General features: G+C 41.3%; 1 protein-coding gene across 9 annotated transcripts in view; it reads left to right on the top strand.

The window, feature by feature from the left end:
* The first annotated feature begins 4,793 nt into the window (after window positions 1-4,793).
* Window positions 4,794-14,698, top strand: part of LOC116702075 (receptor-type tyrosine-protein phosphatase U) — a 221,250-nt gene continuing 211,345 nt past the window's right edge. For 6 of the 9 annotated variants that reach the window (XM_032536175.1, XM_032536172.1, XM_032536173.1 and 3 more), the window contains exon 1: window positions 4,794-5,072. In XM_032536175.1, the coding sequence (XP_032392066.1) occupies window positions 5,003-5,072 (70 nt within the window). In that variant the 5' untranslated portion in view covers window positions 4,794-5,002. The remainder of the gene's footprint in view (window positions 5,073-14,698) is intronic. The other 3 variants (XM_032536179.1, XM_032536177.1, XM_032536180.1) reach the window with 2 other exon arrangements.

Here is a 14,698-nt window from a genome sequence, read left to right as displayed (position 1 = left end):
CTCTAATTTTGTGATACACCCCGCTCTACATTGCTCAAGCCCTACCAGCAGACTGTTGTCCAACTCGGCACAACAGATTACTTCTTTCCTCCAAGACTATGGAATAGTTTATCCCTGCCAATCCAAAAATCCTGATTCTAGACTATATACGTTTTTCTCACCGGTGCACCAATCCTACTGGAGAATTGACTTTTTCCTAATCGGCTCATTCCTCTAGTGAGCTCCTGCAACTTTGGAGAAATTGTAATCTCGGTTCATAGCACAGGGGTTTCGTCACTTTGTTTTCCAGAGAATGTATTTTCTAGCTGCATGTGGAGAATGAGCCCCCTTTTGCTTTCAGATAAGGAGTTTGTTTCATTCCTTTCCAATCAAATAGACTACTACTTCTTGGAAATCAGTGACACACCTGAGCCTAGTAAAGGTAACCTGTGGGAAGACATGAAGGCATACCTTAGAGGACAAACAATCTCATCATCCCACAATGAGCATGAATAGAAGGACTCAACGTGTGGAAGAACTAACATCTCTTATTAGTGAAATAGATCAAAAGCATGCAGCTGAACCATCTGCTGACATATACAAGGAATGGGTGCGGTGGCAAACCAAATTTGATACTTTGTCCTCAAGTAAGGCAGAACTCCACTCAAAATCTAGATTTAAGTATTACGAATTTGGGGAGCGGGCATCAGTTGAGGCAGGCAGACACAGATGCCTATGTTTCAGAGATTGAGACTGCATGGGGTAACATAACTACTGGCTTACGGGAGATTAACAATGAGTTTAAAACATTCAATGAGAAATTATATACATCAGAGTCTGCAGATAAAGAAAAAGTAAAAAAAAAAGAATTTGCATAATTCCCCGTTGCCAACCTTGGAAAGGGAGGATATTGAGGCCTTAGATGTAGCCATCTCAGTAGAGGAGATACAGAGAGAGATTAGTTAAATAAAAAGCGGGAAAGCACAAGGCCCCGATGGATTCTTTATTGAATTTTTCATAAAATACAAAGCCAAGCTCTCCCCTTTGCTGCATGAGGTATTTATTGAGGCACGACAACATGGTTCTCTACCCTCGACAATGACAGAGGCAGCAATTTCTTTAATCCCTAAAAAAGGGATGGACTCTTTTAAAATGTGGGCATTACAGCGCAATATGCTGTTATAAGATTTTTACAAAATTGTTAGCAGCGAGATTGGACACAGTAATGCAAAAGATAGTGCACCCGGACAAGTCAGGTTTTATTTCTGGCAGACAGCTCTATGGCATTCTGCATCGCCTGTTTAACATTATTTACTCTCCACATGATACAGTTATACCTGAAGTCCTGATCACCTCAGATACCCAGAAAGCATTTGATAGAATTGAATTTGAATATCTATTGGAAGTATTGGAAATGTTTGGATTTTGTACATGGATAAGAGTGTTGTACATGTAACCCCAGGGGCAGTTTGTACCAATAACATGCTGTCCCAATATTTCCGTCTAAATAGGATGACCAGACAGGGTTGTACGCTCTCCCCTCTCTTGTTTAAACCTCGCCATTGAACCCCTGGCAGTAACAACAAGGGGTATTGGACAGGTATATGGCGTTACGAGGGCAGAGCTGACACACAAATTGGCTCTGTATGCAGACGACCTTTTGCTGTTTTTGTCCGATCCAGATGTCTCGATTCCAAAAGTAATGAGTATTATATCAGGGTTTGGGGACATATCTTGCGGCTTAGTGTGCAGCCCTCTGCTTATTAATTTAAAATGTACTGGTAACCCTGTTATCAGGGGCTCATTAAAAATTTGGTTGCCCTGCAGGTCCCACTGGGGGCTGAGCCAAGCCTTTTCTGGCATGCCTCTTACCAGTAACCCCCTATTTACACCCTCAGTGTTAGACAATGCATTCAAACAGGGCCTGAGCACAGTGGCAGACATGCTCAAAGAGAATAATTTTATGTCATTTGCTGAGATAGCCACTAGATTTAATATTCCTCATTCCCACTTCTTTCAGTACCTCCAAATTAGGAGTTTTTCCAAAAAGAATTTCACAACATTAGATGATTGTATTGACAAAGGCCCTTCTAAAAAATAAATTGGTGTCCAAAATCTATGATTTAATACTGTCTGTTGACTCGCCCTCCCTGGACCACCTCAAATTTAAATGGGAGGATGGTTCGGGCACAAGGTTTTCAGAAGACTGCCTGGGGGTTGGCTGTGGCTGGGATCCACTCAGCATCCATATGTGATGGATACAACGTTATCCAATTTAAAATTCTGCACAAACTTCACCTGTCTAGGAGCAGACTTGCTCCGTCTTTTCCTGCACTGGATCCAATCTGTCAACGATGCAATTGGCACCCAGCAACTCTCTATCACTCTTTTTGGGCCGGCCCAAGGATCAGACCATTTTGGGACAAGATCTTTGAGACATTTTCATACATAAGGCCACAGTCCCATAACCGCAGTTGGCAATATTTGGAGCGGCTCAAAGAGATCTAGGTCTCCCTCCGTCCCAGACTTGTGCTCTGGCATTTTCATCCTTGCTAGCTAGGCGCATTATTCTGTTCAGCTGGGAATCCCCCCATTCATGGCTCACTTGAAACTGGAAAAGCTCAGGTATACCTCAAAGGGGTTGGTTAATCAATTCAATAAAGTATGTCAACCATTCCTGGACTATTATAACAATGTCTACACTTTACACTATGTCACTTGATACCTACCTGTGTCTTTTCTAATATAGATATCCAACAAGCCTTTTTTATTTTCTGTCGTTTCTTTTATAAATATATCCTATTATTATTTTGTGTATGTTATTTCATGTATATTCTGTATGTCTGATATCGTTGCTTGCTGCAACACTGGAATTTCCCATTTTTTGGACGTTTGTATTGTACTCTGCTCGCCATTCTCTGGGGAGGGAGGGGTGGGATGATTGATTGTTTGTGCTTATGTTTCTTGTCTGTTCTGAAGAAACCAATAAACCAATAATTAAATATAGAAGTGCCCAGGAGGTGAACTGGCGCCTACCCCAGCTACCAGTCCACACCCATACTTGGTCTGTTATACTGGCGAGCCTTCAGTTCCCAAGCCAAGTCCCTAAGGCTGGTATTAAATCTCCGCGTTAAACTGGCTTTATAGATCTGGGAAACCGAAAGAGAGATGGTGCAGGGACCCCCTACTATATACTGTATATTGTATAAAATGAAGTTGAATATTAAACTGGGCCTACCATAACGTGATGTATGACCTAAATCCTTTTTACATACCTTTCATGCATAGCTTACTAAGCTATTAAAATAATTGCTGGCATAATTTTGTAAGTCATTTTTTATTTTAAGATTATTTAAGATTATTTAAGGCATTTAAGGTCTTTAGTTTTACAGGACAGAAGAACACATGAAAGAGAGGAGGAAGGACATGCAGCAAATGGCCGCAAGTTGGAATCAAACCTGCAGCTGCTGCGTCAAGGAGCAATCCTCTGTATGTGCACCTGCTCTTCCAACTGAGCTAACCCGGTCACATAGATTGTGTTTTAATGTTAAAGATACATGTGGCACAGTAAATTCTAAGGATTAAATATGCCCAGAAAGCCTATCATCAGTGGGGATTTATATTTGCTAATAATATGTTGGATTCATTCTTAGGACTTTTTAATTTTTTGAAAGAAACTTAAAAAAATTAACAATTTGGAGGCCCCCATGCGTTGACTCTAAGGATCCCCTGGGGGTCCCGGACCCCGTGTTGAAGGTCTCTGTTACAGAGCTTTGGATAAGGCATGTACTGTTCATGATCAGGCTGTATCGTGGTTTAATCATATTCCCCAACAGGCTACTTTCTCTCATTTACTTTGAGATACAGAGCGACAGTGGGCTGATAGAACTGGAGTTACAGCCACTTATCTTATTCGGCCATGTCTCATTACTGAATAGGAGACTACCGTCGCACAATGGCTGTGTTAACATCCATCCATTCACACAGAGCAGAGACCTCCACAGGGCTTCCAGGAAGTTGTAGAAACCCTATTGTTAGACTCATCAACCCTTTGCTTCCAAACTGGACTGGACAAAGAGACAAATACATTTTCACTCTAATAATATTATTTTATTTGTTTAATATTCCATGGATTTTTTTATGAAATGTTTAAAAGATTGTTATGTATTGCATTTACTGTATACTACATCCCTATGTTTAAGCCTGAGGTTGCACCTAAATGCCAATGTGGAAAAAAGAAAGAAAAGATGTCAGGGGTTAATATGGGCCTAGAGCACATATTATATACACAGCCATGTGTGTGCCAGTTAAAAAGATACATTCCGCTCTGCATGCGTTCAGGGTAGCCAAAGCATTAGAACAAAATAATAATTCAGAGAATAAAAACACAGAACTCCAATAAATCCTAATCCTCTTCCGTACTAGTACCAGCAGCTAAGACAGGATCAGAAAAGATTCAGGGCTTCTGAGAAGACATTGGGGGGGGGGGGGGGGATGGAGCCCCAGAAGACCCCACCCCAGCTCAACCCCCCCCTCGTTTGGAAGCCAGAAACGCACTAAAAGGCAACATAAGGGAAAATGTCCCCTTTGATGTGACAGCGTGGTGTCCATCTGTACTGTGTGTCTGATCCATTCCATAGCCACTGCAGACAGGCTTGTGTCGGTGTGAGAATGAGATCCACCGCCTCGCCACATGGAGGCGCCGCAGCCCCGCACTCCCGCGTGCCACCTGCTCACTTTGACAGTACAAAAAAAGTAGCGGAGCCGTTACAGGAAAAAAAAAAAAAAAAAAAAAAACCGGGAAAGGGAAAGGGGGGGTCTTTTTTTGAACGCTTTAGCTCGAGATCAGATGCTCCCTGTGCGGGCTGAGAGGGGAGCAGGCAGCCAGCGCTTCTGCAGGGGGATTCAGCGATGCACCGAGCCGCGCACACAACTTCTCTCCAGTCCTGCTGCCGCCGCCGGACTTTCCTTTAGGATTTTCTTCTTGTGACAGAACGAGTTGGACTTTACTTCTTCTGCCAACATGTATTCAGCAGCATTGCTACTGATGCTGGCCGTCAGGATCTACGCAGACAGCATGGAAGGACCGACAGGTAAAAAACAAGGGAATATTTCAATGTTCGACAGTTTTGGGAATTTGGCGAAAGCGCGCACCTGTAAATCCTTTCGTTGTTTTATAAAGTTGCCCCCCCTCACACACAGACACACACACGTACACACTTACTCACTCACACAGTCTAGACATATATCTTGAAGCCAATATTGCATTCTCCTCTGCAACTTGAAAAGTTGTCTGAAAGTGTGCGTTCAGCTGTTAAAATCAGACCCTGGCTGCTTTCATTGGTGTGAACTTTCTCCTTTTTGGAGCCTACATGCACTGCAACGTTCATATTTCACAGGGGCATAACGTGAAATTGCCTGCAACCTCGTGAGTAAAATCACAGCATCATTTAATTTAATTACACGACTCAGTAGTATTTCTGATTAGGCTACTGCATTTTCCAAGAACATTTCCTTACAAGATTAAATTCAAGTTAAGGGAATTCATTATTTGCATCCTGAACCCCCAACTCTCTCTTTTCTCTGTCCCTCTACCTCTGTCCAGGGCATTCAGCATCATGACAGCCATGTATCATTGTTCAGGCTTCAATAGGTGGCAACAACATTCTCTACTCCAACGTGTCATGCCAGAAAATGTAAATCCCATCCCAGTGATGAAGTCATCTCTCACTGGGTCTTATTTATTGCTGCTGATGTTCACTATTAAATGGGCTGCTAACTTTCCTGCATGTTAATAGTATTGATGGAACATTTTGCATAAGTATGTCGCTGATGCAGGGGATGATTTGATAGACTGGTTCCAGGCTGTAGAAAATCAGCCATTAGAGGCGTCTGGGAGGAACAAATCAGGAGAACTGTGTTTTCTTTATGCTGCTACAAAGCAATACAGTGGAGAGATGAATAAGTTATGTCAGTTTTGTGCCCCAAATAATAAAAAACTGGCACCGGCAGATCCAAATATTTTCTGTGAGTGTGTCAGTCAGTCAAACAATGATGGACCAAAGTTTTAGTGTTCTTAGTGAGGAGAACTGAGATTTATAGCCATAGTACCTAAATCCACGGGACATTTGAATGGTTGCAGGTTTCTGAGGCCTCCGAACCTTTGACTTTTCAGGAATGTTGGGGAATACGATAGAACAAATGCCTCTGGTCACTCCCTGTCAAACTGTTTCAAGTAAAAGTGACAGTTGGTTAATTCCCAAGAATGCTTTGCAACTCTTGTGTGAGCATCGCAGCTACGGTATAAATACTCTGGTGTCGGTTACACGGCCACCTAAAGCAGTTGCTGCTGAACAGACGTGCGCTGAGCCACTCCCTGCTCTCCGGGATCAAGTTGGTTCTGTAGGCAAGATTTAGTGTAGCAACCCAACTGTCTTCTGAGATTACACCGATCAACAGAAAAGACTGTCTCTTCGCCGGCTGGCGTACATTGCAAATTAATTCTGTTGACAAGAATGGACACTTGCTATGTGTCAAAATGTCCACATAGGAAGTAATAGGCCACGACAAAGCAGGTCTCCCCTACTTCTGTTTTGGGCTGTATATCGAACCTTGAATACCTTTTGGTATCGACTGAAATATGTAGCACTTTGTCTTTGAGGAAAAAAATAATTTGACCAGACATTAAATGTCTGGTTGATATATCTTGCACCAAGGTATTGAGTTGCAATACCATGCCCTACCATCGACGGATGGATTAATTGTCTAATCATTGCGCCTCTAACGAGTGGTGAACATTTCAACGACACCCAGGCCTACCTATGTCAGATCTGTAGTCTCAGCCATTGCTTTGGTATTGTTAGATACACAAAGGGCTTTTGATATTGGTTCCAATACCTACTGTTGCAGTTTGGGTTAATCTAAACTTGGTTTAACTTATTTCTTAAGTTTTTAAAGTAATATGCAATCATCAGACATAACGAACCATGCCTAAATAAGATATACCATATGTTCGAAAAGTTGCTCGATTTAGATCAGATCATATCTGATTAAAAGTTAACAAGTCCAAAAGTGCTACACAATGTGGCTGCATTGCGGAGGGTTGCATCACTTGATGCATGTTAATTGATGGCAGCTGGGTAGTGGTGATCCTTGGAGCAAATGTAATAAAATGCAGATTTTTCTTTTTGAAAGGAGAGGCGTTCTGTTGTGAACTTGTTTCTAATCAATACTACAAACGCATTTTGGTTGGTGCTCTAAACATATGGAGGTTCTGAAATGGTTTAAACCTTAGACAGTTTGTTGACATCTTGTGGCAGAATATATGAGTGTTGAGGTTTTTAAGATTTCCCTTCTGGGGCTACCGGCGACTTGTGTTGTACAGCTTTAATGCGGAAAAGAGAAAAGAGAAAAAGCACTGCTACCTCACTTTGTGTTTCTGTTTGTAATCAGGTAAATGCTTCACTATACTAAAGTGGGGTGCCAGCATGTGGCTGGACTTGGAGGTCTCTTACCTGAGCTGTGTAGTTTTACCTGCACAATGTGTGATTGTTAAAGTTGACACCTGCTGTGTTGTTTAAGTGCACCCGGGCCCTGTTAGCTGGGTCTCCTAGGAGCCAGAGCAGGAACGTAATTTAATCTTAGAATAAAAGCACGTGAGTGAACCCCAACACTGAGCAGCCCTGACACGCTGCTCCAAACACTCTGAAATTGGAGGTTGGAAAGAGGTTAGCGTGAAAAGACCACACTGAAATGGGCGCTGACACAAGAAGGTGGGCTTTGACAGGCTGCTGGGAGGATGTAGAAAGGGTCCTTGGTGTATAGCGGCGTGAATCCGGCTCAGTGTTAATCCAACAGAAAATAGCCTGACACACGGCTCTCCTGGGGCAAATGTGGAAGCTTTAAATGGAGAAAATGGAGCGTATGTTCGCACAAAAGGCAATGATGAAATGTGCTTGTTCCGGAGGAAATAACACAAGAATCTTTAATAGAACAACTGCATAATGGCTACACGTTGTTCAAGAAAATGAGTGCATTCTGTAATCATTTGTGATAATGAGATGTCAAAGGAACATGGGTTGGTTCAACACTCATTTTATAAAGGAAGAAAAATCCCAGAAATCTATCAATATAACTCCCAGCAGTTAGTCTCCAGAGCTGGACAGATTTTTTCTTTTTTTTATACAAGCAACAGAAACAATCTAGCTTTAATTGCCTTTTTGGCTGAAGAAAAATGGACGCAATTAACCTGGAAATGGATAAAAACAACCAATTTAAAAAGATGAGTAAAACCCACATTTCACTTCCCAACCTTTCAGATGCAGCATTAGATGGTTTGCATATTGCAAACAGTCTGCATGAGCCTGAGTTTCTTCAGTTAAAATGGATGGGTCAAGCATAAAATGTGTGGAAATATTCGATCAGCCAAAGCAGCCTGACAGATGCAGCCAGTGAGAGCAAAGTGAGGTGCAAGTCAATCGGGCCTTTCCTTCCCTACACTCCGCCACTTTGATGGCTTTTGAGAAATTTTAATTGCCTCTGCTGTTCGTCACCAGTCATTTGTCTTCGAGAGTTTTATTGGCAGTGTGGCTAAAGCAAACTTGTAAAGGTTTTCAACAGAATTAACTTTTAATAACACAACGGCAAACTTTACTGGAGTTTGGAAGTTGGGAAGCCTGTGAGTAGCTGTGAGTGACTTGGCAAACTTCGATGCCTTTTTATATATACACACAGCGTGATTACTTCTATCTATCTTAAAATGGTTTCCTCTTATCATTGAGGTAGGAGTTAGGGCTGCTGTTGTGCAACTGAAGTCAATTTTCTCCACTGGTGAAATGCAATGTCGCAAGCTCCAATAGCTTGTGTCTAAGTTCTAGCTCCTTCCGCACCATCTATCTTTCTATGTGTTGTATCTTCAGTTGTCAAGAGCACTGGGCAAATACGCATCATGTGTTACAGAAATGTGAATACTTTCTTTTCAGTAACATGGGATTACGATTTGAAATTTTCAGTCACTGTGGACAGATTGGTCGGAAACTTGCTAGCTTACTTACCACTGCAAAGTAAAAAGCGAAATAATGCGAGAGTGGCGGTAGAATGCAGAGCCTATATCAAAAGAGAAGATATAAAGCTCTTAGTACCAACGTTGTCTTATTCACATGTTGTGTTAGCTTAGCTGGCATGCTAACGTTAGCCACTGGTAAACCCACGTTCAGAATCAGCTGGTTATGTTCAGAGTTGGAGGTTGTGAGAACCCCGAGTCATTACTCTGTGAGGTAAGAACTTTGGAAGGCCTGTTGAGTTTAACCACCACGGTAGCTACCTAGCCAAGCTAACAGCTAAACTCGCTGTTGATGGTCGGTATACTAAAACTAAAATACAAATAGCCCATGTAAAATAGCCACAGGTTTTGCTACTTGTTAAAACAGTGTCTTCCTCATAATGTATGTTAGGCCTGGGCAATATTACCATACAGTATATATTGTCAAAACAGTATAAATATGTCTTATTGTAAATATTTTTCGATATCATTTCTATCGTGTTGTCAAAAAACCAGAAGCTGACCTGCGTTGCGCCAATATAGTTTTAAGTATTTAGCTAAAGTCACACAGCAGTATACAAAAATAGGTTTTACCATGTGGTTATTTCAAAGAACTATTTATTTATTGAATTACCAGAAAACATGCTATTTTGTAATTTTTACATAGTTAATTTCGTCTATACTGTACATATACTATTCATTTACTATATTGTGACATTGTTTTGTATTTCTACACATGTTAATAGGGAAGATGTGACATGGAGGCATTGGAATGGTTTAAAGGCATCTTTGACAGAGCTGGGCTGAGTTATGTTACATTTAAATTTTCTTGGCTATTTATTGACGTAACTGTTCAACAAGGCTGGTGTTGGAAGCCACGTTGGTCATTTATGGTGGTAGCAATGAGACCATCTCCAACCATTATCGCCTTGTGCAATATGTTTATGACTTTAATCTCCCAGTGCTGCTGGCGTGTGCCCATCACCACCATGCATGTTAATGGAGTTGCCAGACGGACTTGGCCTGAATCCACGAGGCGTCTTTGTGAGTAGAACCAGGACTGGCTTTGCCTCTCCAGGTGTTAAAAATGTGTTGTGTGCCCCCCCCCCCCCCCCCCCCCCCCCCCCCTTCTACAACAAATCATTATTTAGCAGATGGAGGGTTGCCGGCATGTGCTGCGCATCCTGTCAAGCTGAGCGCTCCAACATGTTTAGACAATAAAGATTAATTTTCTCCTTTTCAGACTTCATATTGTTGAATGCCTATGTTGGTATTCAATTTAGATTACTTTAAAGGAAGCTGCTTGGTTTGTGATTGCTATTGCTCACTTTTCCATCACTGACTCATTTCATTGCTTTTACAGCCTTGAGTTTTATTTCAACAAGCTATATAGATAGATAGAGAGCGAGAGAGAGAGATCTGCTAGATGAAATCAAGGAAACTCTTTGCCTGAACGCATCGGATGCTTGAGAATCAGCTGCTGCTGGAATTTGAATCTTGGAATTTGCTGTCTGTTGCAGGTATGCAGAGTGCAGCTAATTTATGAGTATCGAGGCTCAGAGAACTGACCTGCTGCCGGGGCAACAAAAGCCAAAGATATTAAAGCGTACAGACGTTTTAAACCACAGATGATACTCAGACATCAGCTCGCTTTTTAGCAAATTATTTGAAATGCTTCAAGTGCCTGAGACACCTCTGTGCAATCCTTCTCTCTTTCAATATAAGAGCTCCACGGCTGACACAGATCATGTCTCAAATTGTCCACAGAGCATTGAGTGTGAGTGTGATGCTTTGAAAGCAGGCGGTGAAAAGATTGCATTGACAACAATATTTGTCTCTGAAACATGAGTGCATTTAAAGCCCAGTGTCTCTAAATTCATCAACCATCTTGAAGAAAGGCAACGTCAATTCGCCTGGCAGTAACACTTGTCTCATCAAATCTGAAGCAATGAACCTCGAATAAACTCACCTTAAAACCCTTTAACACTGTTAGGTAACAATCGGCTGTTTTTGTTGCCGTTTTCCTAATGAAAAGTATTTATACTTAGTGACAAAAGTATACTCCAAAGTCATTATGCATACCAAATGTGCTTGACTTTTCAGTGTGCATTTGATGGACACCATTGTACCACTGACTGCATAAAGAATACAGATGTGTTGCTCAAAGCTGCAAGAACGTTACAACAAATGACAGGCTTCAGAAAATAAACAAGTCTTTATAATAAATTTAAGTTAAGTTAGGTTTAATTCATAAGACGTTTCAGCATTGCATCCATGTGGAATGTTGGATAAAGAATGGGCGACATACAGTATGTCATCATAACCTCAAAACAGTAGAACATTACATAGGAAAACACTTACAAATTCATAAATGTGATTTCTCTTCATAAAATTCTGAACGGAAAAGGGAAAATGTCATGTTTTAAAATATGAATGGGAAAAGATGGAAGTGTTGGTGCTAGCCAATTGCAAACAAACCCCAGACCACTAACGAAGATATGGTCTGTATCTGTGGCGTTAACGTTTTTACAGAACACAAAGACAACAACCCCAATTTTCATTTTACAAGTCTCCTTTCCTGTTAATTTAAAGGAAATCAATGTACTTTGTTTTGTACTATCTACAAAAACGGTATACTGCGACAACTGGAATATAGTACATATTCAATACTATTTGTATGTAGTTTGGAACACAGCTCAGGTCTACAAGTCCATGTCCCTTCTGTGGGGTTGGAGGAACAGAAAGACAGACATATACTGTAGAAGACTGAAATGTGTCAGAAGCTCAGGGCGCTTGTGTTTAGACAGCGTTTCAGAACTTCAGCTTCTTCTGTCAAATGGAGGGAAAAAAGGCCCATTCGAAGAAAATGAAATTATATTTCTCAACGTGAGGTGTCAAAACTGAAAGTTGGGTGCTATATCAGCACTATTATCAAAACATTTGAAATTATACCATGCTAGCCCTAGGAAATAGACAAAGCAGGTTAAGGGAAAGTGGGTGCACCAGAAGAGCTAAGTACAGTACTTTATCAGAATTTAATGAATGCACTCAACCTCACAGATTGATGATAGAACAGTGTGGAGTGTTTGAGGGAGGAAATTTTTCCTTTTTCGAGGATAACTTTCCCTGTGGTATTGAAATCATTGCTGTCAGCACACAGACATGGGCAACTCTGGTGGAATAGCAGGTGAGATTGATGATGTCGACTGTAAGCTGTGACTGTGTGCTTGTTTTAAGGATGAGTTGGACAAAGAGATGAGATATGCCGGTGCATGACTGTTCTGCAGTGATGGCTGCCTTTCCATTTAGTGCAGTCCTGCTCTCTGTCTGATTCTGTCGCCGCCGCTGACGGCCAGCCGTGAATAATCTTTATGAATTTTCCCCTATCGCTCTCACCGCCTAGCCGACGGTGTGTTTACACTGTGCGGCTGAACCAATTGTCCAAGCTTTTCCCCTGCTATGAAACCTGTGGTTGGGCCTGTCAGAGCCGATGACAGGTTGATGGGCGTCGTGAGAGGAAAGTGTCGCTCGACTATCGCTGCAGCGTGAGATGACCGAGCAGCAGATTCAGCAGACGGGGGTTAGAGTTCAGCCACAGGATGATTTTGTGGCGGTGCTGTCAACAGTGTGTCGCTTTGGATTGAGATGACGTCTAGTGCCAAACTGCAGGAATGGCATTCCTCTCGCTTCCTTACCCTTTCTGCCTCTTCTGGGTAAAAGAACCGCATGGTGCCAGAAAACTATATCTTTTCAGCTCTGCTACCTTCTCCTCAACACTTTATCTCCACAGAGTTTTCCAATTCACATGTTTAGTCCCTTGTGCCATTAAGGTAGAAGACCACAGTGCCGATAAACTTGTGTTAGATGAAATGCCAAACATCAAACTCACCCCATCTTATGCCTTCGCCTCCGTTTTTGTAAGATAAAAAGAAAAAAAAGAAACAAATTAGTGATATGGAGCAAGACCCGGGGTGTGCAGGTCCCAGGGTAGCTGTAGATATTACACTTTAAAAAGCAGCCGTTTAAAGTTATCAAACCTGTGGGCCTCCGAGTGTCCCTGTGGCGCACAAGAGATATTAAAAGTTGAATGGAAACTTGTGAAAGAGAAAAGTCAAATTAATAAATAAATAATAAGACACGTCCCTCAAGGGATTGAACAAGGGCAGAGCAGCATTGCCTGCTCACCCCTGTCAGGGTTAGCAGTGACCCTCCTGTGCACAGCAGGGGACAGTATGCAGCATGAGCAGCAACACCTGTGTGTCTGCTATCACTGCGGGATGTCTTCATCCACCGCTCCTTCACTTCCTCCTTCTGTAACTATTAGAGCCCGACCGATGTATCGGCCGGCCGATATTAGGCATTTCCCGATCTATCGGTGTTGCCATTTCATAATGACAGATTTTAAGAAAAAGAAATAATAAAAAAAAAATCAATTATTCATATTCATTCATCACAACCATTTATAATGACAAAATAATGATTCTGATAGATTAATATTTAAAAAATATAAACGGACTGTCAACCATGTTATGAGCATTGGCGTTGCTTAGTTTCTCCACCAGAGGGCCAACGTCCCTGTTTGCAACACTGATTATTTTGTGTTTGTGTTTTTGTTCAAAGGACTTTAAGTTTCATAGCTTAAGTTTGTATTTTTATACAGTTTATTTATCAGACCTTTAATATATTTTGATGTTCCTCTGTTCTGTTGTGACAATAAAACAAATTATCGTATTATTTTAGTAAGAACTCATAATTAACTACAAATAACTAATGTTAGGGAAATCTGTTTTGTTATGCATTTCTGGATTTAAAAAAAAACCATATACAATATATATATATTGGCAGATTTAAAGAATCTTTTTTACAAAAGTAGTATTTTGTATTGAGTTAAAGTTGACATATTCCAGTCTGTGATTATCCATCAACATATATTCATTTTAGTCTAAATAATTAGTAATTTCTGCTTTTCTAACTCAAACATTAGGTGTAATTTCCACCTGTAGTTTATTGACCATAACTTCCAAAATTAACTGTAAAACTGAAGTTAATAAGTGTTGAAACGTAAAAAAAAGTGACAAACATTGAAAAAAGTGTCAAAAGGGTTGAAAAAACTGACAAAAACGTAAGAAGTTAAAAACATCAATTAAAAAGTGCCAACAAAAGTGAGGAAGACAGCACAAGGGCTATGTTGGTACCTCAATTTAGGGTTGGAGAAATGTTAGTAGGAAATGCTGAGACCAGTGTTCTATTTTTCCTGTTTAGCCAGAACTCCGGGAATCATTTTAATGTAAAGTAACATGATGGTGTGGTGGGGTGGGGTGGGGTGGGAGGGGGTGAAGAGTGCCTGCACCTTTACACCAAGCAGTTCCCCCTGTGATTGGAAAGAACCGTGTCAATGTGCAGCAGGATGTGTGAAAGAAGCTGACAGTTGGTTTGAAAGTAAAATGAATAAACCCTTCTATCGCAGGTGTCCCCGCTGGGAATCAAACCTTCATGCACATGTGTGTTAGTTCCATCGCTTTCTTCTCTCTAGCTCTCCGCTTGACTTCTATGTGGAGGGGTTAGCTTGGCAATGATTTAGGTGATGGCGGTATTTTGGCACTTCTAAGATGCAATAGCACCTGGGAAAGCATCTGCTCTGTTTCCCTTCCAAAAGGTGTCCACATCAGCAGCGTGCAC

The sequence above is a fragment of the Etheostoma spectabile genome, chromosome 14 (genome assembly GCF_008692095.1).
Source record: "Etheostoma spectabile isolate EspeVRDwgs_2016 chromosome 14, UIUC_Espe_1.0, whole genome shotgun sequence".
NCBI lineage: Eukaryota > Metazoa > Chordata > Actinopteri > Perciformes > Percidae > Etheostoma > Etheostoma spectabile.
Note: the sequence above shows the minus strand (reverse complement) of the source record. Positions and strands in the feature narration are given on the sequence as shown.